We start from the raw sequence: 24,280 nt of genomic DNA on the forward strand, positions 1-24,280 counted from the left end.
GACTTTTACTCTAGCGGCTAGCAGTTTGAAACAGGGCTTTTAACAGTAGAGTGGACACTTGCAGATCGAAAGCATTCATTGTGTTAACAGAGGAGCAAATACCCTTTAAAACTCTAGCTAAGAAGGTAATGATCGTAGAGTTTCATCTCTTTACTGCACCCGACATGATGCTTTGTAGATTTAGCCTAGGAACTCAGTAAGAGGCTAACACAGTGTTATGAAGCTTTAGCAGGAACTTAGGTTGCACTTTTGCTTTAGCTCAGGGACTGGTTGTTAAAATCTCTACCTGCGACTGTACAATATAATATAAGAACATTATAATAAATATTAGCAAACATTGCTAAGTTAACTGTTTTCTTACCTAACTTCGTTGATATATCACTGCAATATACAAAAACGTTGCAAAGTTCGTTGGTCTAAATTACACACTTATGACTTCTGTATCGTTATATAACAAGTACATGATTATTATTAGTGTTTTGTATGGCAAATATTAATTATTAGCTGATAGATTTAAATCGTTTTTTTAACAGTGATAACTTGGTAGAGTTAGACAGGTTTGAAGTAACTATAAAGTAAACAGGATTAGTCTCTTTAAGAGGAATCGGCTCTTTTGGTCAATTTGAAGTAAAATGAGTCATCTAAACATTGTCATATAAGTCCTCGTTCATTCTGTATTTCAGATGTCATCAGATGAAGGGGAGCGCAATAGTCCAGATTTACCAAGAGATTCAGACAGAGGCAGCTCAGTTTCCTCTGTGCTTCAGGTGAGTTATTATATCCACCATTGCAAGTCACAATAAGATAAGTGACTGATTTTCTGTCCTGTCCGTTTAAAGGACACTTTGGTGTTGTTCCTCTTCTTTCAAATTTTCAGGATGAATACGAAGAACTTCTTCGGTATGCTGTTGTGACTCCTAAATATGAACTGAGTCTCCCATCACAGCTCAACTTGAGTACAACTCAACTCTCTAGTTCACAGCATACTACTAAAAGAGACACACCAGCTCAACTTTCTGCAGGTAGACTCCTTACTGAATGGACTCCTTGCTAAAATGTAACGCATTATTAGGAGGAGATAATAATGCTAGATCAGTCTAAATTGCAGACACTAATATTGTAACAAATTTTTTGCATAAAGCAGTGATTCTAGGTAGGGTTGTCTAAACCTGATCCTGGAGGGCCACTGCTTCAACACACCTGCCTGGACGTTTGTAGTATGCCTAATAAGATCTTGATTAGTTGTTCAGGTGTGTTTAATTGGGGTTGGAGCTAAACTCTGCAGGACAGTGACCCTCCAGGAGCAGGACTGGACACCCCTGCACTAGGGGATCTCAGCACACTTCCAAAGTGGCCACAGGATAGCTTACAATCAGGGGTCTCCTCTCCAGACTCGGTTCTGGAGGGCCACTGTTCTGCAGAGTTTAGCTCCAACCCCAGTTAAACACACCTGAACCAGCTAATCAGTGTCTTACTTGGGCCTGCTTAAAATGATTTAAAATAAGACAAAACAAGGTTTATACAATCTAGACAGCTAAAAGTAATTTTACTTAATTTAATTTGCTTCATTAATAATTGCCATTTTTATTTTAAAACCAGGGTTCTCATGATCTTTGACAAACTGGATACTGAATGTGAGAATTGTAAAAGTGTGATTTCTAGAAATGGAAAAGTTGTGGATTTTTTTTTTAAATGGTAAATAAAGCTCTTAAAATATTTAGTTGGGTAGAAATTGCTATTTATAATAAAACAAAACAAAAACTAGAAACGCTATGCAAGTTAATTGGTAATAAACAATGTAAACCATGAAGAACATTCAGTTATGGAATTATGGAGTTTAATTATTTGGAATATTTTGTCACTCCTAGTTTCTGTAAATAAAAAGTTTGAAAATTAGCATTTTCTTTCGTAATATAAGTATCAGAAATATTTTGGGGGGCCTTCAAATATTGTCTTGGAGTCAAAAAGGTTGAGAAAAGTGTTGTTTTATTTCAGATAATGAAGGGCATCCAAACAACGGGGCTACACCAACTCCTCCATTAGAAGAATCCAGACCGCCAAGTCGAACATCTGAGGGTAACATCAAGAAGCCATTTAAAAAGGCCTTTCTTTCTTTCAATTGTGTCTCATTCAATCAGAATTTAGGGTGCTTTTACACTTGGTTCGATTGCCTGGTCCGAACCCGAGTTAGATTTCTCCCCCCTGTCCCGCTGGATTGTGTTCACATTTTTTCACTGTGAAACACTTTTTCAGTGAACATGTTCACTGTTCCATTTTTGTCTATCTACTGCGAATGTACTGCAAATGCTCTAAAGAAAGGCGAGCAGAAATGAGAGATCCATTCTCTCTGCTTGCAGTGTGTCAGTAATGCTTGTCAGGAAAGTACCCTTAAGAGTCGGAACTATCTGATATATAATATTGCTTTTACTTCAGGTGAGTGCATGGCAGCCAGGTCTGTCTCATCTGAGGAAAGATCAGACATATCAGGACAAAGCAGTGCTGATGCTCTGATCACCGTCATGACAGAGATGTTCATCTCAGATGAGAATCTGAACAGGATGGAGAACATTTTGGACACCTGGAGCACAAACCTTAAGGTTTGTCTTGCAATTGTATGTTTTGTACCATTTTGCTGCATACCGTAATACACTATAGGAACTGTTTCTTGGTCTGTGTGCAGAGTAATGTGTTGATGGAGCTGAGGAAGTGGAAACTGGCTTGTGTGGAGCAGCACAGACTGGAGCTTAAGAAGGAGAGGGAGAAACATGCAGCACATATGGCTGCTGTAAATGCTGAGATGGATGGTCTCAAAGACCTGGTCAACACCTACCAGATCTCTAACCAGAGGAAAGATGAGGTGTGCACAGATATTGAGACTAAAGGCCCATTCACACCAAGGACGATAACTATAAAGGTTAAGATATAGTTCTAAATATAAAAGGATAACAAAGTCCACACCACTACAACAACCACGGCACAGAGAAATTATATTGTTGGAATCGCACTCAAAATAATTGTATCCAGCTGACGAACGATAACCTTGACAGCCAATCATAATACTTCCTGCTTTAAAGAGCTGGAGCATTTAAAGCGGCAGATGACAAAACTGCAGTATGTGCTTAGAATAAACACAACAACATCGTCCACTGGTGTGGACCAAGCGGCAACCTTCCGGTCTCTCTCTTGAATCCAAAACAGAAGTGACTTAAACTGCAATTCATCAACTGGCCAACATCAATGTTAAAATGGCCAACTTTACATCAGAAAAAAATATGTTTGCAGCCTGGTACAAAAAGGGATTTTGGTCTTTATAACAAATTTTGCCCTTCATGACAACTGTGAGGGGGGTGAATTTTTTTATAACTCATCCGTTTAAATTATATTAAGCCGTAAAGTTTAACATAATTAAGGGCGTGGCCACTTGAGTGACAGGTGGATTGCAGCTGCTGTCATACTATGCCGATTTTCGTTTATCCGGGAGTGACGCGCTGCCAAGATGGCAACTGCTGGCTCCGCCCACTTTGGGCTTCAAAAACGTTCTTCAGAAACCTACGGGTGATGTCATGGACACTACGTCCATATTTGTTTTTATAGTCTATGGTGTGGACGCTAATATAGTTATTGTTATAGCTATCATTCTTGGTGTGAACATGCTTTAAGTCAGAGATGTTATTTATTGAAACTAATTGGCTGGTCCTGCAGTATTAAGCTAATAAACATTTCGAGATATTGGTATTGAATATACATACAGTCGGCATCTAGTCATAGTTGGGGGCGTGGCGAGGGTGGAGTCGGCGTGGGGGAAAACACAGCGAACATCGTGTGTATTTGAATGACAAAAATGTCGTATTGCGAGTCATTGACGCCTGCCGACCGGCAATGGTACATTGCAAAATTAACTGCAATAGGTTATGATTGCCCTTATTTAATTAAAAACTGGGTCAATGACCCAACCAAATGGCCGGAGGTGTCGTTTCCAGACATATTTTGTTATCTGGTTGAATCTCCAGGTAAGACGTCGCGGTAGCTGTAGCGGTAACATTAGCCTATAACTCAATCAACTTTCGTATATGTTTCGTATAACTCCATAAAACCTTGTCACTTACCAATTGTACGTATGCTTCACTCCAAACTATTAATCCTTTTGTAAAACGGTGATCAGTAGTACGAAGTTGCCGAGGGACTGTGCTGACAGTTATCCCTTACTCACAGACTGCAGTCTGTATTGAGTGTAGACCTCAAACTACTCCAACCGTCTGTATCTATAATAAGATACGGGTGCAAAATATTGGGAAATAGTACATGAAACAGCAACACAGAATTTGTCATTCTAAACACAAACACATGTGGCTCTGACTCACAATTTTCAACAGGCTGTAAGTCTCTGTTTTCCAGTCTGTCATCTCCTCCTTGGCCTTTGCCTTCTGCAGGTGATAGTGAATCTGAGCAGGGCGGTTGACAGGCAGAGGGAGAAGCTGGAGCTGATGAGGAGTTTTACCCAATGGAGACTGCATCAGTGTTCTGCCAGAGAGGAGGTGAGACGGCCGGGGCAGCTCTGACTGACTGCACACACACACACAGGGCAGGTGTTTTTCAGACAATGCTGTTTACTCATGTCAGATTGAGAGTTAAGACAGGCTTGTGTTTTGTATTCATTTTCTCATTTCAAATTTGCAGACTATCTGCATTTAAAGGGACATTTCACTGCAAAATGAAAATTCTGTCAGCATTTACTCACCCTCATGTCGTTTCAAACCCATAAGTCTGGTTAATCTTCAAAACGCATGTTAAGATCATTTCACTGTCCCTCCATTGGAAGTCCAGGTTACCAAAAATTACAAGATCCAAGGCATCCTAAAATGAATCTGTATGAATTGAGTGGTTTAATCCAAGTCTTGTGAAGAGATATGATTGCTTTATATGATTAGGTTTAGGTCTTAGGGGTCTGAATCAACATGACGGTGAGTAAATTATGACAGAATTTGTTCATTTTTGGGTGAACTGTCCCTTTAAAGATGTACTGAAGCCAAAACAACAGCAGTGACGTTCGCCATGAATGCAGCATCACCCTTATTCTTTGCCCATTGTTTTATTTAGTTTTTTAATTTATTGCCCAAGAAAAAATGTGTTTCACAAAAATATTAGGCAGCACAACTGTTGTTTGATAATAAGAAATGCTTCTTGAGCGCCAAATCAGCATATTAAAATGATTTCTGAAGGATCATGTGACAGTAATGATGCTGAAATTTCAGCATTGCCTTCACAGGAATGACCATTTCAGATATATTTAAATACAACAGTTCATATTTGTAATCCTATTTCACAACATTACTGTTTTTACTTTATTTTTTGATCAAACTAATACAGCCTTGGTGAACGTAAGACTTCTTTCAAAAACAAGCCTTATTGAAATCTTCTGAATCTGATCAAATGCATTTCTCTGTGTTTTAGGCGCAGGGGGGCAGACTGGCCGAGCAGCACTATCATTTGCAGCTCAAGAGGAAGGTTTGGGCAGGCTGGCACTCGCTCATCCAGAACAGGTGGCGGGAGCGTGTGGAGAGAGCTTGTTGTGCCAGAGCAGAGGACGTCTGCATGCAGCTCTCTACAGACTATGAGGCCAAGATGGCACAGGTGAGTGAAATTTTAGTGAAAGTGCTTTCATTTGTTAGTGATTCCATGTTTAATAAGTTAGTGGATGTGGACATAATATGAAAGTTTAATATTGTGTTTGTCAGCATGTAGAGGAGCTCCAGAAAGCTCAAGCTGAGATCCATAGGCTGCACACGGAGCGAGAGCGCTACGAGGACTCTATGAAGAAAGCTTTTATGCGTGGGGTCTGTGCGCTCAACATCGAGGCCCTTAGTATGTTTAACACTGGAGAAGCGGGTAGACTGGACCGCGGTAAGACAATAGAGAGATTCAGCTCAATTAAAGTGGGAATGATTACATTTATGAAGGCATGATGTAGTAGTTTAAGATGATTGATTGTTACATAATTGAAGTGTAAGTTATTACAGATACTCCACACCCTTATTCTTCAAATTTTAGACATAATTTTGATATTAAAAGAATGAAGTCAAATCTGAAAGAATAATTGAAATTAAAGTAGGGCTGTAAATGTCTCCTAGATCAAACCTTAAGCAGTATAATCAGTCCAGCCTTTATTTGTGTGTGTGTAGATGCTCCACCTCCAGGGGACGAGCCAAGCACCAGCTCAATGGCTAATCACCCTCCACGCACTGTCTCGTCTGCACGGCTCAGTCCAACTGTCATGGAGAGTCCAATACAGCCGGGCCCCTCCCACAGCAATACAGACGATGTAGAGGCGGTAAGACATGCAACAAACACTTGTTGAATCATGTGGACAAGATTCTAAACGATTCCTTGAAACCAGCAGTCATATTTATTGTACAATGCTTTCATATTGATATGCATTTGTATAAAGATGCTCTTCATTTCAACATTATGCTTGGAGCATCAGTTCGAAATTGTATTGTTTTTTTCCCCCAGTGTTTTTATGACATTTGCCATTTACTCAGACTAATGTCAGCCTATAAAATGAAACTTTGCATGGCCAATATTACTGTTGATGTTTATGTATAGATAAATGATTGACTTTTAAAGTCATTCTGAAATTAAAATGAACTTTTTTCTTTTTTTTTATAGAATATTGCAGTATTAAATTATCTATCTATGTACATCATTATTTAAAAAAACAAAACAATGTGCCCTCGTTATCTTTAATCTATTCTCTGATGACGTGTTTACTGGTGCGAGGGCGCGACAAACTGTCACTCACAGGAAATCACAATAATAGTAAACCACAACTATCCAATCAGTTCCCAATGGACAAAATCAAGTCCCGCCCTACACTTTTCTTGTTCAAGAAGCCGTTTCACTCGGGATATGTCTCAATAGGGAAGAGAAGACTATTGCAACTTCTGTTTCATGACGACTTCAAGGACTTATTGAATTAATATTGATAAATTTGTATTGAATTTGATTAATTTCATCACTTTTACATGACAATTTAATCTTTGTTAATGTATTTATTGCTCTCTTTTCAGGGACCTTTTCTCTCTCAGCCTTGCTCAATCACAGGCCCAAGAGCAGAAACCCTTCTCTCCACCACAGTGGTAAACTCTACCGTTCCACCAGGGGGCAGTGCAAGCTCCTTCAGACAGGTACCGTCACTGCAAGCAGATTTCTGAATATTTTATGTCAGCTTGCTGAAACTGTTTCTAAGCTGCTTTTCAAAATGCTTGTGATAACATTTATACATGTGTATTGTGTGTATGTTCTGAAGACTACTTGCTTCTAAAATGTTCTCTTCTTTAGGTGAACGCACGGATAGTAACAGCTGGCAAGCAGAAAGCCTCTAAGACAGTAACTGCTCGTTTGACAGGACGGGCGGAGCATAACCGGACGGGCCGCCCCCCTACGGCCCTGCATGTCATGGGTGTGGCTCCTCCCATGAGTTCAGTTGTGGTAGAAAGACACCACCCTGTCACTCAGGTATAAAGGAACATCCCTACAAATGTCTAAGTACACGTGATGATATCAGACCATTAAACACAGTAGTGATCATTCCATTTCCCTCTCCCCCCCCATATACAGCTCACTGTTGGTCAGGCAACAGCAGCTAAGTTCCCTCGCGCTGCTCTTCAGAGTCAGACTGTCTCCAGCAGCAAGAGCTCCTCCAGCCAGCCTAGAGGCCCCCCCTCCTCCTTTCACATCCACTCCATCAAAGTTGTGGACTAACACACACACTCTCTCTCTCTCACACACTTGCTCATTTATGTGTCAGGTCTGGATACTGTAATTCAAAGTATTTAATTTGTCAGGTTTTGAGGCTTTAAATTAGGTTAATACATTTTTAGTACAAAATTGTATTTATTTTTTATCATAACATGGTGGAAATGAAGTAAGATGTTTATATACTAAATTTGCCAAATGAACACTTTTAATTGAAGAAACATTATTTATTATGTGATATGGTTTCTTTTATTTAATAAAAATTGTTTGTATAAGTGTCACCTTTTACTTTATAATGTTTTACAAAGCCATAATCAAAATCCGTAACAGTTTCCTGATTGTTTTAGATCAGTTAGCTTCTGTATTAGTTTGTACTGTATCTTAATTCACAGGTTTTATTAAAGTGCTGGATCTCCATGCGTCTCAATAAGGAAATAAAGCACAATTTTTAGTCCATTGCATCTTTTATTTCTCTGTAGCAACTTGGATTCATGAAACTGTGCATTTCCTTGTATCAGCGTTTGTTCCCTCCATTCTTATTTTTTCTGGGGATGAGACAAAAATGTATGTAATGAGATTTCACTCTTTCCTTTCTGCTATTTTTAATGTAAGGGACATTATAAAGGACTATAAAACTCACTCTCTAATAAATGTACCATTTAAAAGATGTCGCAAATACTATACAGTTTATTATTGATGCGTCCTTCAAGACATTGAAAACAAAGATAACAGCATACTGTAAAGATTAGTAAAAACATCCTACCAGCAATCTTTGTAATCCCAACAGAAAGCAGCCCCTCATACAGGCCTTTGGCTGGGTTGCTCCCTTCTATCAAGATTCTATGAAGCCAAATCAGAAGCATCCTGTTCCCATGCTCTTGGAAACTGTTAGGACCTAGATACAACAAAGAGGGAGTCTCTGATTCAGGTCTATCTGTAGTTTAATAAATTTGAGATTACCTTTGTTCCAATGGAATTTATATATATATATATATACACAGACACACACACAGTTGTAGTCGAAATTATTGAACACCCATTGCAAATCAAGTTTATTGGCAATTTACAGACTGAACAAATCAAACAAAAGTAATTGAAATTGACAAGTGGTTTTCCCCAATCTCAACTGAAAATGCAACTTTTAATGACTTCTGCAGTCTCAAAATGATTCAACCCTGTGAATAGAATCCCTCACAACAGCGAAAATCTGCAGAACAGGTGTTGTCTCAAGTACACCTGGTGCAACTAATGAAGCCCTTGATTAGTTGCATCAGCAGATTTGTGCTGTTGTGAGGGATTCTATTCACAGGGTTGAATCATTGAGACTGCATTATATTAGATTTAATATCTGAATGGGCTAGGTTTGTTAACTGTCACGTTTGACTGCATGTCAGAAATATGGCCCAAAAAGCTAAGAGAAGATCATCGCCCTACACAAACAAGGAAGTCTAGTCCCAGACTAAAATGCATGTTTGAGCCATTTTAACTGAAAGCAACTTGCACGGGCATATGTGAAAATATGTCAGTGCCATTGTTTTGTCTCTAGATGCACACCAGTAGTGTTGTTTTTCTTCTTCTAGGGGACGTTTATAAAAGCTACTTATATGCCCTAATTAAGCTAAAGCGTAATCCTGGCTTAATCTAGGCCCTGTCTGTGGAACCGAGCCATAAAGTATATATATATATATATATATATATAGTATTTAATAATTGCAGGTTTGCATAATATTCTGAGTTTGTATTTCACTGTTTTTATTCATTTTTAGGAATACTGAATCTGTTTTTGTGCAAGTGAGATGAGTAAATGCATGTCCACAGTGTTCTAGAACTACAATAACCTAATAGCCAAATACAACGCCTCTGCAACTTACTACCAATTTCTCTCATCATGGGGCAAGAGAGGTGTTAGTCAATAAATGTGAAAAAGTAATTTGCATTACTTATTTGAAAAAGTAAACCAAATTTAAAAGTAATGCATTATTTGTTACTTGAAAAAAGGAATCTGATTACTTAACTCGTGTTACTTGTAATGCGTAACCCCCAACACTGGTAGTAGTGTACATTTTAGAGTAATATTATTAGTGTCATCCATCAGTTATTGGTCTAAGATTGTCTGTTGGTGCTGCTGAACTCCCTGTTAGGGGTTTATTTTGAGGTTCTTCTGAACATAAAGATAAGATTATATAGAAGATCTGATGGTAAAGCATCTCGCTCTGACCTGTCCACTGCTCCTCGATGGCAGCCACCTGATCCTCTGTAAACTCCCAGAATTCTGCCAACTTCTTCCAGTCATTGCGCTTGAGGTGTTTGTATGCAAGCTCCCATATTATATCACGCAGCGGATTCGTGTCAGGGGAGTGATCTAATTTAAACGTCAATGGTGATTCGCTGTGAAGGCTCTCAATAGCATCTGTATTATTCTGAAAGGGTAATCAAATAACATCAAGCTCTGAGAAAGGCCAGATTCGCCAGGTGCTGAAATTAGCACAGGTATATACAGCACATTGAATATTATTAGTCCATGTTAATAATGTTGTTAAGATGATCATTTTTGACATGTGCAATCCTTGTGCTAATAAATGCACTGTGGTGACCTTTCTGAATGGAATTACACATGCTTTAAAATTGCATTACACTTCCGGCACTGGGTTTAATAGAGAGTGGCTATAGAGAGAGGTTATAGCAGCACGTGACATTTGGTGGGAGGAAAATGTTCTTCCCACTCTTTTACAACACACCATACCATTTATTTCATGGTTTGCTTTAACCAAATTGGAAATCTGAATACCCACCATTTGATAATTGCACTTCCATCTGAAATATCTCTCAGCTTTGATGATCATGTCCACAATTATAACCATATTCCCCCTTGCCGCCACTCCAAGAACTGTTTTATTTTGCTGTAAAGGAAAATAATACGTTAAAAACGAACTTCTCCTAAATTGCCTATTTCTCTACCACATTTTTAAACCTTTATCAGGCACTGTAATATGTCAGACACGGTCTGTCACCCTGTCCCGAATCTCCAGATCCACCTCGGCTTTCAGAATCATCTCGACCACATCCACCTTCCCCATCTCAGCAGCGATATGGAGTGCAGTTTGTCCCATCTGAGTGTGTTGAATGAATAAAAAAAGTACTGAAACACATGAATGCAATGACAAATATCATTTCATAAATGATGGATGAAAGTAGGTGAGTAGACGCACATGATCTGTTATGTTTGGATCACAGCCAGCCTCAAGTAGGGTGTGGATTACAGGAATATGACAGTTCTTCACTGCCAGATGGAATGGAGTATGCATATGCTGAAACAATCAATCAATCAATCAATCTTGATTAATCTAGCATTAGTGCATTTATTCCTAATATGGATTATACTATCTGGTCATGAAGGAAATATAAGGTGCATGTTAAAATGCCCAGTATTGTGTGTGTGTGTGTGTGTGTGTGTATATATGCACACACTGAGCTAATATTATTTATTGAAGTAGCTAACATAAAAAAAAAGACAATTAATTGACATCATTCATTATTCTTTGTTAATGTTCATACACATTTTAAACATTTCAAGTTAAACATCAGTTAGAGTTTTATAAATGAACATTCATTGGTGTTCAAGAAACATTTCTTATTATTATCGTCAATGCTGAAAACAAATTGTGTTCCACATTTTTTGTTACATTATAAAATGTCTTTACTATCCCTTTTGATAAATCTTTGCTGACATTTTTTTGTAATTTCTTCCTGACCCCAATTTTTTTGAACAATAGCGTACATTAAAGCTATCTGAAGTAAATCTTTATTTTACTCAAATATACTGATCAGTTATTGAAAGCAGATCTCTTCAACTAGATACTTTAATGACAATGTTTATTGCACATGTGAAAGATTCTCATGTAGAGATTAATGTGAATAGCATCAAAAATTTCAGGCAGCAGAAAAAAAAAAGTGAAATGATATTTCTCACCTGGTCCTGGGTGTTCATTTGGGCTCCACTATTCAGGAGGAGTTTTACAATTGAAAAGTGTCCCCTCTCACAGACTGGATGCAGAGGGCTGCTTCTGCTCTGAAAATCATCACAGGTAACCATCCTCTAAGAAACAATGCTGAATATGTTCTATATTTCATGGTTAAATTAATTCATTCTCAAATAGTCTGAGTCTGTCATTATTATCCAGAAGTAGCAATCAAAAGGAGTGTTTAAAATCATCCCCTCAGCACATACTAAGGTAAAGATGTTTGGGTCACATTGTGCCTCCAGCAGGGCTTGTACACAGTCCTCATGAGCTCCATCTGCAGCCAGATACAGAGCGGTCTGCCCCGCCTACACACACATAGCAAATGAATCAAATCAATGTGTGTCTCACTCTCATGATACCTGTGGGATTCTGGAACAAGTGTTGATAATGCCTAAAAGGACAGATTATTACCTGGTTGACCTCATTGCGAATGTCAAAGTTGTTTAGAAGTAGCTGCAGTGTTTCATGTTGACCGTGCTTTGCTGCCAGATGCAGAGGTGTGTCTCCAACCTGTCAACCAGAAAGGAAAAGTCATGTCCTGCTACAATAATAATAATAAAATACATACAGGTTTTGACAGTGTACATTTTAAAAATCCCTGCATGGAATTACAGCTTTAATTCATTTCTGTAATTTCATCTAAAATTACACTGTTGACCCTTCCTTAGATACCTGCCCTAAACCTCATTTCAATAGCAGCAAAAGTGCTTTGCAATAATGCATAAACACAGTAAGTACATTGAACCTAACAATGTAAATAACTATTGTAAATAAATAGTAAAGACACCTTATATAAAGTGTGACCAAAAATGATTACTTTTTTTTGTATTAAACAAACCATCTATAAACGAAAGGATTCAATAAATGAACCTTATTTTCCTCCATGGTGGCCATGTTGTAAGGTTCCCCCATCAGCATCTGTAGCATGCGAACACAGCCGTGTGCTGCGGCCAGGGCAAAGGGTCTGTTACCATACTGACAGGAGAACAACACACTTTATCTATGTGTGTATTGAAGGTCTCTTATAGGGACATTATCTTTATAATATAAGTTTTTAATATAAGATGAGCTGCTGTTTCCTTACTTGTTCTTCTTTGTCAAGTTCTGCCATTTGCAGGTCATCAACAATGTACTCAACAATATCAGTGTGATTGTTCATGGCAGCGCAGTGCATCATGTTCAGGCCCTCCTGAACACACAATGATTTACATTAAGCTCTAAAATGTCCTAAATGTTTACCTTTATGAGTAAGCTGTATGAGATGCCATACAATTGCAATGACACATGTTGTCTCTCACTTTTTATAACATTTGCAATGTACACAATTACAATGGAAAACAAATATGGTTTAAAACACTTAAATCTTGCTGAGTAGAGAACATTTTCCAGCTAATAAAAAAGGTAAACATTTAAAAGTGAAATTAATATGAATTTATTGAACAAATCAATTGTTAAATCAATTTATGTTCATTCACATAAATCTAATAGTTTTAATTCCAGTTGTGTTACAGCAATATAAAGTTGTACAAAATATAAGTTATTTATTTAACTCATGGGGGTCATGAGTTTCTGATAAATTATTTTGAGAAAATCTAGAAGATCAAAATTATGTAAATGTTGTGTTATTGGTGTTGATTATAAAGAATAATTGACAAAGGGTCATTGAATAATTAACACTTTTTTGTGCGTTTTTTCTCTCTAATAATTCAAAGGCCCATCCTCAATTATTCATTATATATATATATATATATATATATATATATATATATATATATATATAATGTAACTGAAATAATCACTGAAATGAATCACTCTGTGCAGTAAGCGAACACGTCACCGTATTTTCAACGCTTTGGTCAGCTCCACTTTGAACAAGTAACTTGAGGATTTCCAAACTCCCAAACCATGCTGCTAAGTGAACAGCAGTCAGTCCATGCTGCAGAAACACAGAATGAGTACCATATTGATCTTAAGGGCAGTGTTGGGCAAGTTACTTCGAAACTGTAATGCGTTATTTATTACTTATTACTGTCATTTCAAAGTAATTCGTTACATTACAATATTACTGTATTTAAAATGTAAGGCATTACACTACTATTGCATTACTTTTAAGTTACTCTCACCCAAATAACTGCAAATATGGATTTGGAAATCTAAATGTAGCTTATGATGCTCAATTAGCTCATTACACATCCAGTAGAAGGTGATGTGGTATCCGACTGAGCTTGGACCCATAAGAAATTTACTATGATGTACTATAGTACATACCATGGTATACCATAGTAGTACCATGGTATTCCATAGTAGTACTATGGTAGTACCATGGTACCTTACATATAACCATGGTACTATATAGTACTTCAGATATTATCATGGTACCATGGTACATTGCATGGTACTGTAGATGTTACTATGGTACATAGTATGGTACCTCAGATTTACCGTGGTACCTACCATGGTACATACCATAGTACCTCAGATATAACTATGGTACATACTTTATAGTACTTCAGATATTATCATGGTACCATGATAATATCTGAAGTACTATACTGTACAGTATGTTACTATGGTACATAGTATGGTACCTCAGATTTACCATGGTACATGCCCTAGTACCTCAGATATAACCATGGTACATTCTGCCGTACATATTACCATGGTACATACTTCCTCAGATATAACCTTGGTACCTCAAATATTACCATGGTACTTTGCATGGACGCATGGTACAGAAATCTTTTTACTTTAAGCCCGGGGTAAACTTTAGGGTTAAACTTTAGCAAAAATAAAAATAACTAAGCCAAATATTTTTATTTTATTTTAATTATTATTGTGAGTGACTGCAGTAGTGTGGGCATAGGCCATTTGGTCTATGAACGAGTCATAGATCTCCAAAATCAGTTTTAAATGTATAATGTAATATTAATGAGATTTTTATTTAAGTAATGTTCTAATTCTAGATGTTTGTAAATGCTGCATGATTTTGACGTGGTTTAATCAATGGCCGTGCGCGTGAACTTTGAACATTCATGTCGCTTTCAAACCCATACTGTCTATTTTTCAAACACTGGAGCGGCCGCGGCGCAGAGTTGCCATGGAAACGGAGTGAAACATTTTGCGCGGACGTTTCTCCTCTGCTGATCTCGCGGTGATTTTGGCGAATTTGCATGAAGGAAAAAAAAACTACCACTTTATTCCAGGTTAACTGCTTGTAACGCGCGTTACTGACATTTGTACCGAGTAAAATATTACATTTTTCCCCCCTGTAATGCCTTACATTACCGCGTTACAGCAAAAAGCAATGCATTACAGTAATTAATTACTTTTGTAACGCGTTACTCCCAACACTGCTTAAGGGTAACAGGGTAAATCATTAATGCTTGGACAAACATACCTTATCTTGTAAATCTAGTTTGGCTCTCCTTCGAAGGAGCATATCAACAACTTCCACATTTCTGAAGGCCACGGCATAATGAAGAGCAGTTCGGCCGTGCTAACAGGAGACACAAACCGCTCTGAGATGGTGAACAAACATATCTGTATTTGCTACAGCAAAAAATTGCACATCTGCGTAAGTTATCTGTTTATTGACATACCACATTCTTGGCATTGACATTAACGCCTCTCACTAGAAGTTTCATGCCCTCCACGTCGTTTTTCTTTGCTGCTTCTATGAAGTCTTTCTCAACCTCCAGCACTGTATGGGTCAAATCATAATTTCAATAGCACTGACAAGAACTTCACAGAGAGTATTGTGCCGGCACCATGGTAGAGTGATGTAGGCTATTAGATGGCATGATTATCATATTCATATTGGTTCAACATTTACATAGTATTTACACTGGAGTACAATGGTAGCCTACAATGGTAGCCTATTACATGGTATTTTTTGTAGACTACAGGAAAAACAAGTAAACGATTAAAGTACTATTCTATTTGGTGTACACAGATGTATAATTATCACTGAGTACAGTTTGTGTTTTGGGCGTTCACTTTAAGGATAGCTGGAAGACATGATGGCAAGTGAAAGATAAACACGACAGGCACACTTGTGTGATAGGCTACTGTGTACTGAAATTCTAAACTGATTCCAACATTTAGGAACATTTCAGGTTCAATACAAGTGAAGCTCAATCGACAGAATTTGAGGCTTTAATATTCAATACAAAAAAAAAAAATAATTATTTAAAGCGGCAGTATGTACCTTTTTGTGTTCAAATTTTAAAACAAATGATACAACAACATTATGAATTCATTTTCTAAACGGTGTTTTTGTCTTAACCTGAGTCACTACGGTACACCTATAATAAATGTTTATATTCGGACTATTTTAGACTGGTTCTGGTCATCACCGCTGTGGAGTAGCCCAGTACCTGCGTGACTCGTCATAGACATAAACAGACAGAAGTAGCTCCGGCTAATGTTCTTCCGCAAGACGCCTGCAGTTCTGTTTATTAATCGCTAGAGCGAGAAAAAAAAGAAAAAAAAAAGAAAGGAGGTGAACAATGCCAATTTTTGGAGTATATAAAAGCAAAAATGTGAAGGTTACATTTTACAAAAGAACTTAAAATTCAGCTGTTCAAATTTTGTAAACTGTTTTAAATCATTATTTTAAAAGTAGTTTAGACTTGGGTTGTCAAGACAAGAAAGTTGTCAAATTTTATGTAACTACACAGAAAAGGTAAGCTTTCCACACTAAATTCATGATAACACATACTGTTTATGTCTTGTTGTTATAATATTGAAACAGTGAGCATTTAACGTTCACAGATTTGCCCAATTGTAAATCGTTCACTGTAACCCAGATTTTATTAATTAAAATGAATTAATAATTAATTAAAGTGGAAATTATGGTAATCAACATTATGCCAGAAATGCTGTGGATTGTGTTTAACTTGTACTAAAGCCAGAACATTTCTTGAAGTAAAAAACAAACAAACCTACAGTCTTATGATTTTACATGTACCTCAAAATTAAAAAAATATAGGCTGTTCAGATTAAATACAAAATTGTTTCTCAATTTTCGTGATAAGTATTAACATGTAAATAGGACAACTGTATCAGCTAATAGTACAGAGGAATCATCATAAGTGTAAAACAGAAGAAATATCATTAGGACATTCAAGCAGGATGGTCTATACTCACACATCTCCTTGCTATCATAACCACCATCTTCACCAATGTCCTTTGGCAAAATAAAGTCACTGAAACCTTTGACATGGTCTGATTTTAACCATGTTTTGGGATTAAGGTTCTCCTTCTTCCAAACAGGCTGCTTCAGTATGTAGTCTTTTAGGGCTTGAGCTCTCCTCTCCATAGTATCGTACTGGTTGCACAAGCTCTTTGCTTCAAAGACTTGTGTTCTGTAAAATACATCAGCGGGGTGGTTTTGTTTGCACTGAGATCTCACGCCCAAAGACATGCGCTCTCACCCAATGGAAATACAGTTAAATGGCTTCAAGCACTGATTGTGTTACAGTAAGTGTGTGCAGCTATAAGAAATGAGGTTATAAGGTTATTATGCATATACACTACTGTTCAAAAGTTTAGGGTCAGCAAGAAATTAATAATTTTATCAAAAGTGACAGTAAACACATTTACACGGTTACAAAATATTCAAATTAATGTTTGTTGTTTTGAACTTTATTCAAGGAATCCTGAAAAAAATGGTTTCCGCAAAAATATTAAGCAGCACGACTGTTCTCAACATTAATAATAAATGTTTCTTGAGCACTAAATGGGTGTATTAGATTAGATAGATTTCTAAAGGCTCATGTGACACTGCAGACAAAACAGCCATTTTAAATGTGTAATATTAAACAATATTTCTTAAAAAAAAAAAAAAAAACTTATTTCAATCATAAGAGCATAAGAGACTTCTTTCAAAAATATTTAATACATTTTACCTAAACTTTTTGAATGATTGTGTACTTTTCATTCCTTCTAAACCTGTTTAAATGGTCTCCAAACTAAGAAAAAACACCCTGATATATTTCCATCCTTTAAAACACAAAACGCCATTGTAAGATTAAAAGGACAATTTTTAATTATTTGTTTTTTTACATTAATTTGAGGTGCAAATTAGAAGATACAATTACAATTCTGCATGTGTACAATTATGATACTTCTGTATATATTTGTTATTTAGGTGGTAAATCTTATGTCATGGTCTAAAAATCACTTTGCACGCCCATACAAAAATAAATACTAATTTGTGCTTATGCAAAGAATAAAATTATTTAAAACATTTTTGAGCCATCACTCATATATTAATGTAGAATTAACATCAATGATTTACATAAAAATATAGAAAGAGGAAAGTGCAAAAGTATAAATACGAAGCATTTTTTTCCACCACACATATACACATTTCTATAAATACAAAAATATATCCAAATAGATCTTCAGCTTTTGTGTCAAAGTATATGATGTTCCCAGCCTCATCTTATCAAGTGCCATTTTATTACCTGCTTTTCTTCAGTTTGCATATTTCTTACTCGCTCCTTCAACATATTCCCTGAAGTGAATCCCTGAAGTCCTCAAGGATTATCATGCCTTTTCTTCATAAATTAAAAGATTTCTGGAATTGTAACAGAATTAGACGTTTTGCCTGGTGTTGCCTTTGAAGAACTTGTCGATTGTGTGTTTTGTGCTCAACACTTTGGTTTTCTTTGCAGGAGGAAGAGAAGATGATCCTTGCCTGTGGTTAAAATGGAGAATACATAAGAAACAGCAATAATAAGATACATTAGAGTTTAAGAGTTTGGGGTCGGTAAGATTTTTAATGTTTATGAAAGATTAAAATAAACAGTAATATTGTGAAATATTACAATTTAAGAGAACTGTTTTTTTTATTTTTAAATGTATTTTTTTCCTGTGATGCAAAGCAGAATTTTCAGCATCATAACTTCAGTGTCACATGATCCTTCAGAAATCATTCTAATATGATGATTTGCTGCTCAAGAAACATTTACTATTATTATCATCATCAATGAACCAAACAGTTGTGCTGCTCAATATTATACATTTATTTTTGTGGAAACAGTGATAAGTTTTTTTTTCAGGATCCTCTGATGAACGGAAAGATCAAAGATCACTTATTTAAAATAGAAATCTTTCAACATTATTTAAATGTCTTAAAAAAAAAAAAAAGAAGATATATATATCTTACTGACCCAAACGGTATGTATGTACAGTACATTCAAATGATGTTCTTACAATATAGACCTGTATTATTGCCTTTTACAGTTAAATACCTTTTGCTCTTTTCTCTCACTTTAGAAACTCTGCCCTGGTCCCCCAATTGGCCTGCAAAAGACAAAACAACAAGTGTATTATAATCATTTCCCTTGACTTACCATATACTTGTCATAGTATCATTGTTATTTCCAAATGCGATTTCTTGCATTCTTCAACATTTTCTTTTGACTGACCTCTCACGCTCTTGAGTGCAGGCGCGTCTGAATGATCCACAGGAGGATGAGATCCTCTAAACTCAAGCAGAACTTCTTGGTTGAGACACATATCCACATGGCGGTTGAAGAGAGCGAGGTCACCGGTGCTCTGCAGCTGACTGCACACGGGACACGTCAAAGACGAGCCTTTCAAGTCAGATGACAACTCTGTGACAACAGCCTCAGGATTGTGTGTTGTGTGTGAGGCTTTAGAACTAGATTCAGAAAGAGGCCTCTTCTTATTAGGAATAACTAAATGCTTTTCATTTATTTTTGTCCTGTGACTAAAAAATGGAGTCTTAAAATCATTTCCGTCATCAGTTTCCACCACTGGCAAAGAGATGCTAGTGGACGGCTTCTCTCCATTGCAGGACATGTTGTGGCTTGATGCAGGTGGTTCACTGTTGAGCTCTTCCTTTCGCTCACCTGCATCCGAATCTGTGTGTTCATTATCCATTGCACTGCCCTTCAGACATTCATCGATATGGTGGTTGAAGGCTGTGAGGTTTACATCCTTCATCTCTCTGTTGCACACGGGGCAGGTGAGAAACTGCAGAACCTGGGTTGAGATTTTAAACGATGGCTTTAAAGTTGCATGTGTGTTTATGTATCCTGTTGCGTCTGTCCCAGAGTTTGTGTTTGTTGATGTTGTGTCTGATTGAGGGTTTGTTATTGGCAGAGTTGAAGCAGCTGCGTCAGCACTACTGTTTGTTGTGTCTGTATCAGAGATGATGACAGACATTTGTTCCTGCTGCTGCTGAAGTCGTTTTGACTGCGCTCTTTGAAAAAAGGACTGCTGCTTAGGTCCTGTAGATTTGGATATTTGCTCAGACACAGAAGGTACTTTTATCTCAGTGGACTGCGGCTTTAGGAAACTGGCACTATCACTGCCTCCTCCTGCTTTGAGAGCAGATCCAGGACACTGCGTGAAACTGCCTGGATCAGATCCACCTTTCTGCAGGAACCCCATTATACTCCTCTGAAGAGGCTTTTTATCTTCAACGCTGATAAAGCCAGACACTCGAACGCCTGTTGAAAAATCACACATCTCTTCATAAGCATGAGAATTTCACAAACTGAATTTTACTATCTGAAACAAATACACAAAGTAGCTTCAGATTAAAAAAAAATTGTATCACTGTATTGTCGATTCCTCATGCATGGGCAAATAAACCAATTATAATTTTTTTTTAGATTTCATATGCTTTAAGAAAAAAATTATTTTGGACATGATACAATAAACTTTAGACAAAACATAACAAAACTCCAAGTTATGAACATACACTACCGTTAAAAGTTTGGGATCAGTACGATTTTTTAAAATATATTAATTACCAATGATACATTCAATTGATCAAAAGTTACTTTAAAGCTACACTGTAATTTTTTAAGTTGATTCTTAGCAAAAACACTTTGTTCTTTCAAAATGATATGTGCTCATTAATGTGTAATTACTTCTACCAACTAATCAAGTATTCTCGTAAGCGTAGAATCTGCCACTTAGAATACATACGAGCGAGTCGCTCGAATGGCGGCGGCCATGTTGCGCCTCCATCTTGAAAATACATTAGCTAAAGAGGGACATCCCTGGAAATTCAAGCTTCGCCTTTTGTGTTTTGACACGCAGTGGCACCGAGACGAACGCGAGGGGGAGATTACTCGCGACTGCCGGCAGATTTTAAATAATACGGCCATCGTAGGAGTTAAAACGCCCTCGGAATGGGAGGAGCTAGAAAGTAATATTCAGTTGGTAGTCATAAACAATTTCACCGCTAGATGGGAGAAAATCCTACACAGTGTAGCTTTAAAGACATTTGTTTTCAACTGATAATAACAAGAAATGTTTCTTGAGCAGCACATCAGTATATTAGTATGATTTCTGAAGGATCATGTGAGACTGAAGACTGGAGTAATGATGCTGAAAATTAAGCTTAGGCATAACGGGAATAAATTACATTTTAAAATCTATTCAAATAGAAAACAGTTATTTTAAACTGTTTCACAATATTACTCTTTTACTGTTTTTTTAATCAAATAAATGCAGCCTTGGTGATCATTTCTCTCAAAAAAAAAAAAAAAAAATCTGACCGACCTCAAAGATTTGAACAGTCGTGCACACACACGTTGGGTTTTCATATTTTATGAGGACTTTCCTTAGACACAATGATTTTTATACTGTACAAACTGTGTTTTCTATCACCTTACACTAACCCTACCCCTAAACCTACCGTCATAGAAAACTTTCTACATTTTTACATTTTCAAAAAACATCACTTGTATGATTTATAAGCTGTTTTCCTCATGGGTAATCCTTCCTCAAGGATTTCAGATATTGCCAACTTTGTGGGGACATTTTGTCTCCCATAATGTAGGGTTTACCACACACACACACACACACACACACACACACACACACACACACACACACACACACACACACACACACACACTAATATGTACCCATAAGTCTTAGCTTTAGTGGCTGAGGGCTGACACTGTCAATCTCAACTTTGAGAAGGTCTTTGGCAGCAGCAAAGATGTCCTCCTCAGTGCAGACAGCATACTGCAGTGTAAACGCTTTAGTCTTCACTTCAAAGTTGACATTCTTCAACTTTAAAGTAACAGTTTTCCCCTATGACACAAATAAATTTCATGTAATGCATGTTAGACAAATATTTATGCACTAACTAATTGTATATGGAGTCCAGATGACAGTTCCTGAACTATTTCTGCACATAATATACTTTTTTTTTTTTTATCTTTCAGGGGGTCATACAGACATATTTATAATATGTATCAACCAAATGTTTAATACATCCAGCAACAAAAGAAAAATTGAAAAGTTTCCTTAACTGCACAAATATGCAATCCACAAACACATGGTAGCACAATGATGCTGATATATATGACAAAAAATCTTAAATGTAAATGAATGAATTACTTAATAAAATAAACTTCAAACCATCTTAATTTTTACAGTGATATGCATGTTATCACTGGCTATATACAGGGTTTCTGCAGGGTTTGGTCAGTCAAATTTAAGACTTTTTAAGACCTTTTTATGACCATTATGATTTAAATTTATGACCTACATGAATTATGAAAAATTAATTAAAATTCTTTTCAAAAGTTTTTTTTTTAATTGACTTTCATTGAAAGTAACAAGATGTATTATTTAAATGCCTAAAGACAGCTCCAACGCCTTCTTACCCAGTGTGCAATATGCTTGATACTGATTATTTGCAATGGGCTTGAGCCAACTACTAAACACACCATCATTGAGCCATGGCTCGTTAAATGTACACTTTCCCATTGTGATAGACCGGGAGATTTCAGTTCGGGCTGGGCAATATGGCCAAAAACAATTAACACGATAATTGTTTTATATTAGTCAATATCGATAATTATCACGATAAATGTCAAATCTTTATTTCTTTCAAGTTTAAAGGCAGACTGTTGCTTCTAAGTGAAAGTTGTAGAAACCAGAGCCTTAATTGTGGTTTTAAACTAACTTTACTCTTTATTGTCAGAAAATATAATGACAAACACTTGCTAAAACAGGTGAACATTTCACAAATCTGAGGTAGGACATTCAAACATTTGTCATTTGTCCTTAACAAAATAAATATCTTTATTGGGAAAATAATTACTTAGTTTCTGCATGTGCTAATAGGGGTCAAGTCTTGAAACTTGTCTTGGTTTGTGTTGCCTAACTTTGATGGCACGTATCTTCAGGAAATGTATGAAAAACAGCAGCCTAAATACATTATTAAATACTGTAAATATTCCATTAGTCCTTTAATACATTATCAGCACTAATAATATAATAAAATTCAATATGTATATCCCACATGGTGCAGTTAATATCACTAGGCTAACGTGACAGTAAATCCATGGTAAATGACGGGAGATTGTAGACGGAAAAGCCTTCTGACAGTTGTGCAGAGTTTCTCCTGTTGGTCAGCGCTGTTTCATCTGCCTTTAAACTGGTTTAAATCACTGAGACAGTGTGTTCTTCGCTGAATTCAAGCGCTTCTCACTGGATCTTGTGACTGAGACCGATCAGAGTAAACGCATCAGTTCTATTGAGCTCGCGCTGCGCTGCCGTTTGGACTTTGAGCCGAGCGGGTAAATGGTCCGTGTGGCGCGCGTTTCAAATGAGCGTTCCGCTTTTAGCGCATTTAACCTGTGCATTTAACATTATGCCGCCAGCGCATTTTCAGGGGGAAAAGGCAATGGTAGAACCAACGAATGAACGAGCATATCAATTTATGACGTGGCTAAATTAAATTTATGACCTTGTATGGAAAATCCGGACGTTTTTATGACTTTTTATGGCCTAAAATTCTTATTATTAAATTTAAGACGTTTTATGACTTTTTATGACTCCGCGGAAACCCTGTATATATGAGGTTTGGTATAAAACTGGGAGAAGCAACTTTTACTTTTATTTAGCCCAACAAGAGGGCAAAACAGTTACCTTAAGGCCCTCTCGCTGTAGGTCCTGTGCTAGGTCATGACAGAGCTCCCTACACAGGGAATATTGCTCTTCTGCATCACTCATCTCCCCAAACGTCCTAAAAGAAAGAGTGAATATAAATGACACAAATTAAATAAGGGATGGAGGAAACAAAATGTTGATTTCAAGTTTACACTAATGTTTGGGACTGATGCATGTGCTGAAGACTGTAAAAAAAAAAAAACATTGAGCAGATTACCTCTCAGTGCTCATGCTTTTTCTTTCTGAGTCCCTGAAATAAAAGACCAGATCGTTCATGAAATTTTAGAATAGTAATCTTGTTCCAGATCCAACCCATGTAGTTTATTGATATTACTTAAGTATGTTTGATGCTGTAACATATACATTAACACTGCACACCTCTCAATATATGTGGAGCCCAAACCCAAAGATATGTGAAGGAAATGATGCCAAGAGGTTTCCGAAAAAAGCAGGGAAACTAACGCCATCTGCTGGCCAAGTTGAGTACAGCTGACAATACCCAAAGCAGCCAGCATCTTCTCAGTCACCTTTCCAACACCGGACAC

The 24,280-nt window shown here is 36.9% G+C and overlaps 3 protein-coding genes across 5 annotated transcripts in view; 1 reads left to right on the forward strand and 2 right to left on the reverse strand.

The window, feature by feature from the left end:
• On the forward strand, positions 1–8,209 carry poc5 (POC5 centriolar protein homolog (Chlamydomonas)). Of its 2 annotated transcripts, XM_084414948.1 has the most exons (13): positions 1–125; positions 684–767; positions 878–1,022; positions 1,996–2,076; positions 2,434–2,597; positions 2,681–2,857; positions 4,431–4,535; positions 5,452–5,631; positions 5,736–5,901; positions 6,180–6,328; positions 7,068–7,184; positions 7,339–7,515; positions 7,618–8,209. In XM_084414948.1, the coding sequence occupies exons 2-13, from the start codon at positions 684–686 to the stop codon at positions 7,759–7,761; spliced, it is 1,689 nt and encodes a 562-aa protein (XP_084271074.1). In that variant the 5' UTR covers positions 1–125; the 3' UTR covers positions 7,762–8,209. The 2 variants fall into 2 exon arrangements, with proteins under 2 accessions (XP_084271074.1, XP_084271075.1); XM_084414949.1 differs by lacking the exons at positions 1–125; positions 684–767; positions 878–1,022 and adding an exon at positions 1,469–1,695.
• On the reverse strand, positions 8,184–18,370 carry ankdd1b (ankyrin repeat and death domain containing 1B). Of its 2 annotated transcripts, XM_084414950.1 has the most exons (16): positions 18,248–18,370; positions 16,926–17,143; positions 15,377–15,477; positions 15,175–15,273; positions 13,615–13,713; positions 12,862–12,966; positions 12,648–12,752; positions 12,189–12,287; positions 11,984–12,082; positions 11,726–11,824; positions 10,965–11,063; positions 10,767–10,865; positions 10,548–10,655; positions 9,974–10,175; positions 8,519–8,650; positions 8,184–8,300 (listed from the first exon to the last, which is right to left on the reverse strand). In XM_084414950.1, exons 2-16 carry the CDS (start codon positions 17,095–17,097, stop codon positions 8,245–8,247), a joined length of 1,674 nt encoding a protein of 557 aa, XP_084271076.1. In that variant the 5' UTR covers positions 17,098–17,143; positions 18,248–18,370; the 3' UTR covers positions 8,184–8,244. The 2 variants fall into 2 exon arrangements, with proteins under 2 accessions (XP_084271076.1, XP_084271077.1); XM_084414951.1 differs by lacking the exons at positions 16,926–17,143; positions 18,248–18,370 and having other exon boundaries at positions 15,175–15,295.
• The window catches only part of polk (polymerase (DNA directed) kappa), a 10,574-nt gene continuing 4,098 nt past the window's right edge, over positions 17,805–24,280 (reverse strand). Inside the window, exons 8-14 of the mRNA XM_084414946.1 lie at positions 24,114–24,280; positions 23,953–23,985; positions 23,715–23,811; positions 21,695–21,866; positions 19,214–20,263; positions 19,037–19,088; positions 17,805–18,480 (exon numbers count right to left, since the gene is read on the reverse strand). Of these exons, the coding sequence (XP_084271072.1) occupies positions 18,378–18,480; positions 19,037–19,088; positions 19,214–20,263; positions 21,695–21,866; positions 23,715–23,811; positions 23,953–23,985; positions 24,114–24,280 (1,674 nt within the window). The 3' untranslated portion in view covers positions 17,805–18,377. The remainder of the gene's footprint in view (positions 18,481–19,036; positions 19,089–19,213; positions 20,264–21,694; positions 21,867–23,714; positions 23,812–23,952; positions 23,986–24,113) is intronic.

This window comes from Rutilus rutilus (assembly GCF_951802725.1).
Source record: "Rutilus rutilus genome assembly, chromosome: 7".
In the NCBI taxonomy this organism is placed as follows: domain Eukaryota; kingdom Metazoa; phylum Chordata; class Actinopteri; order Cypriniformes; family Leuciscidae; genus Rutilus; species Rutilus rutilus.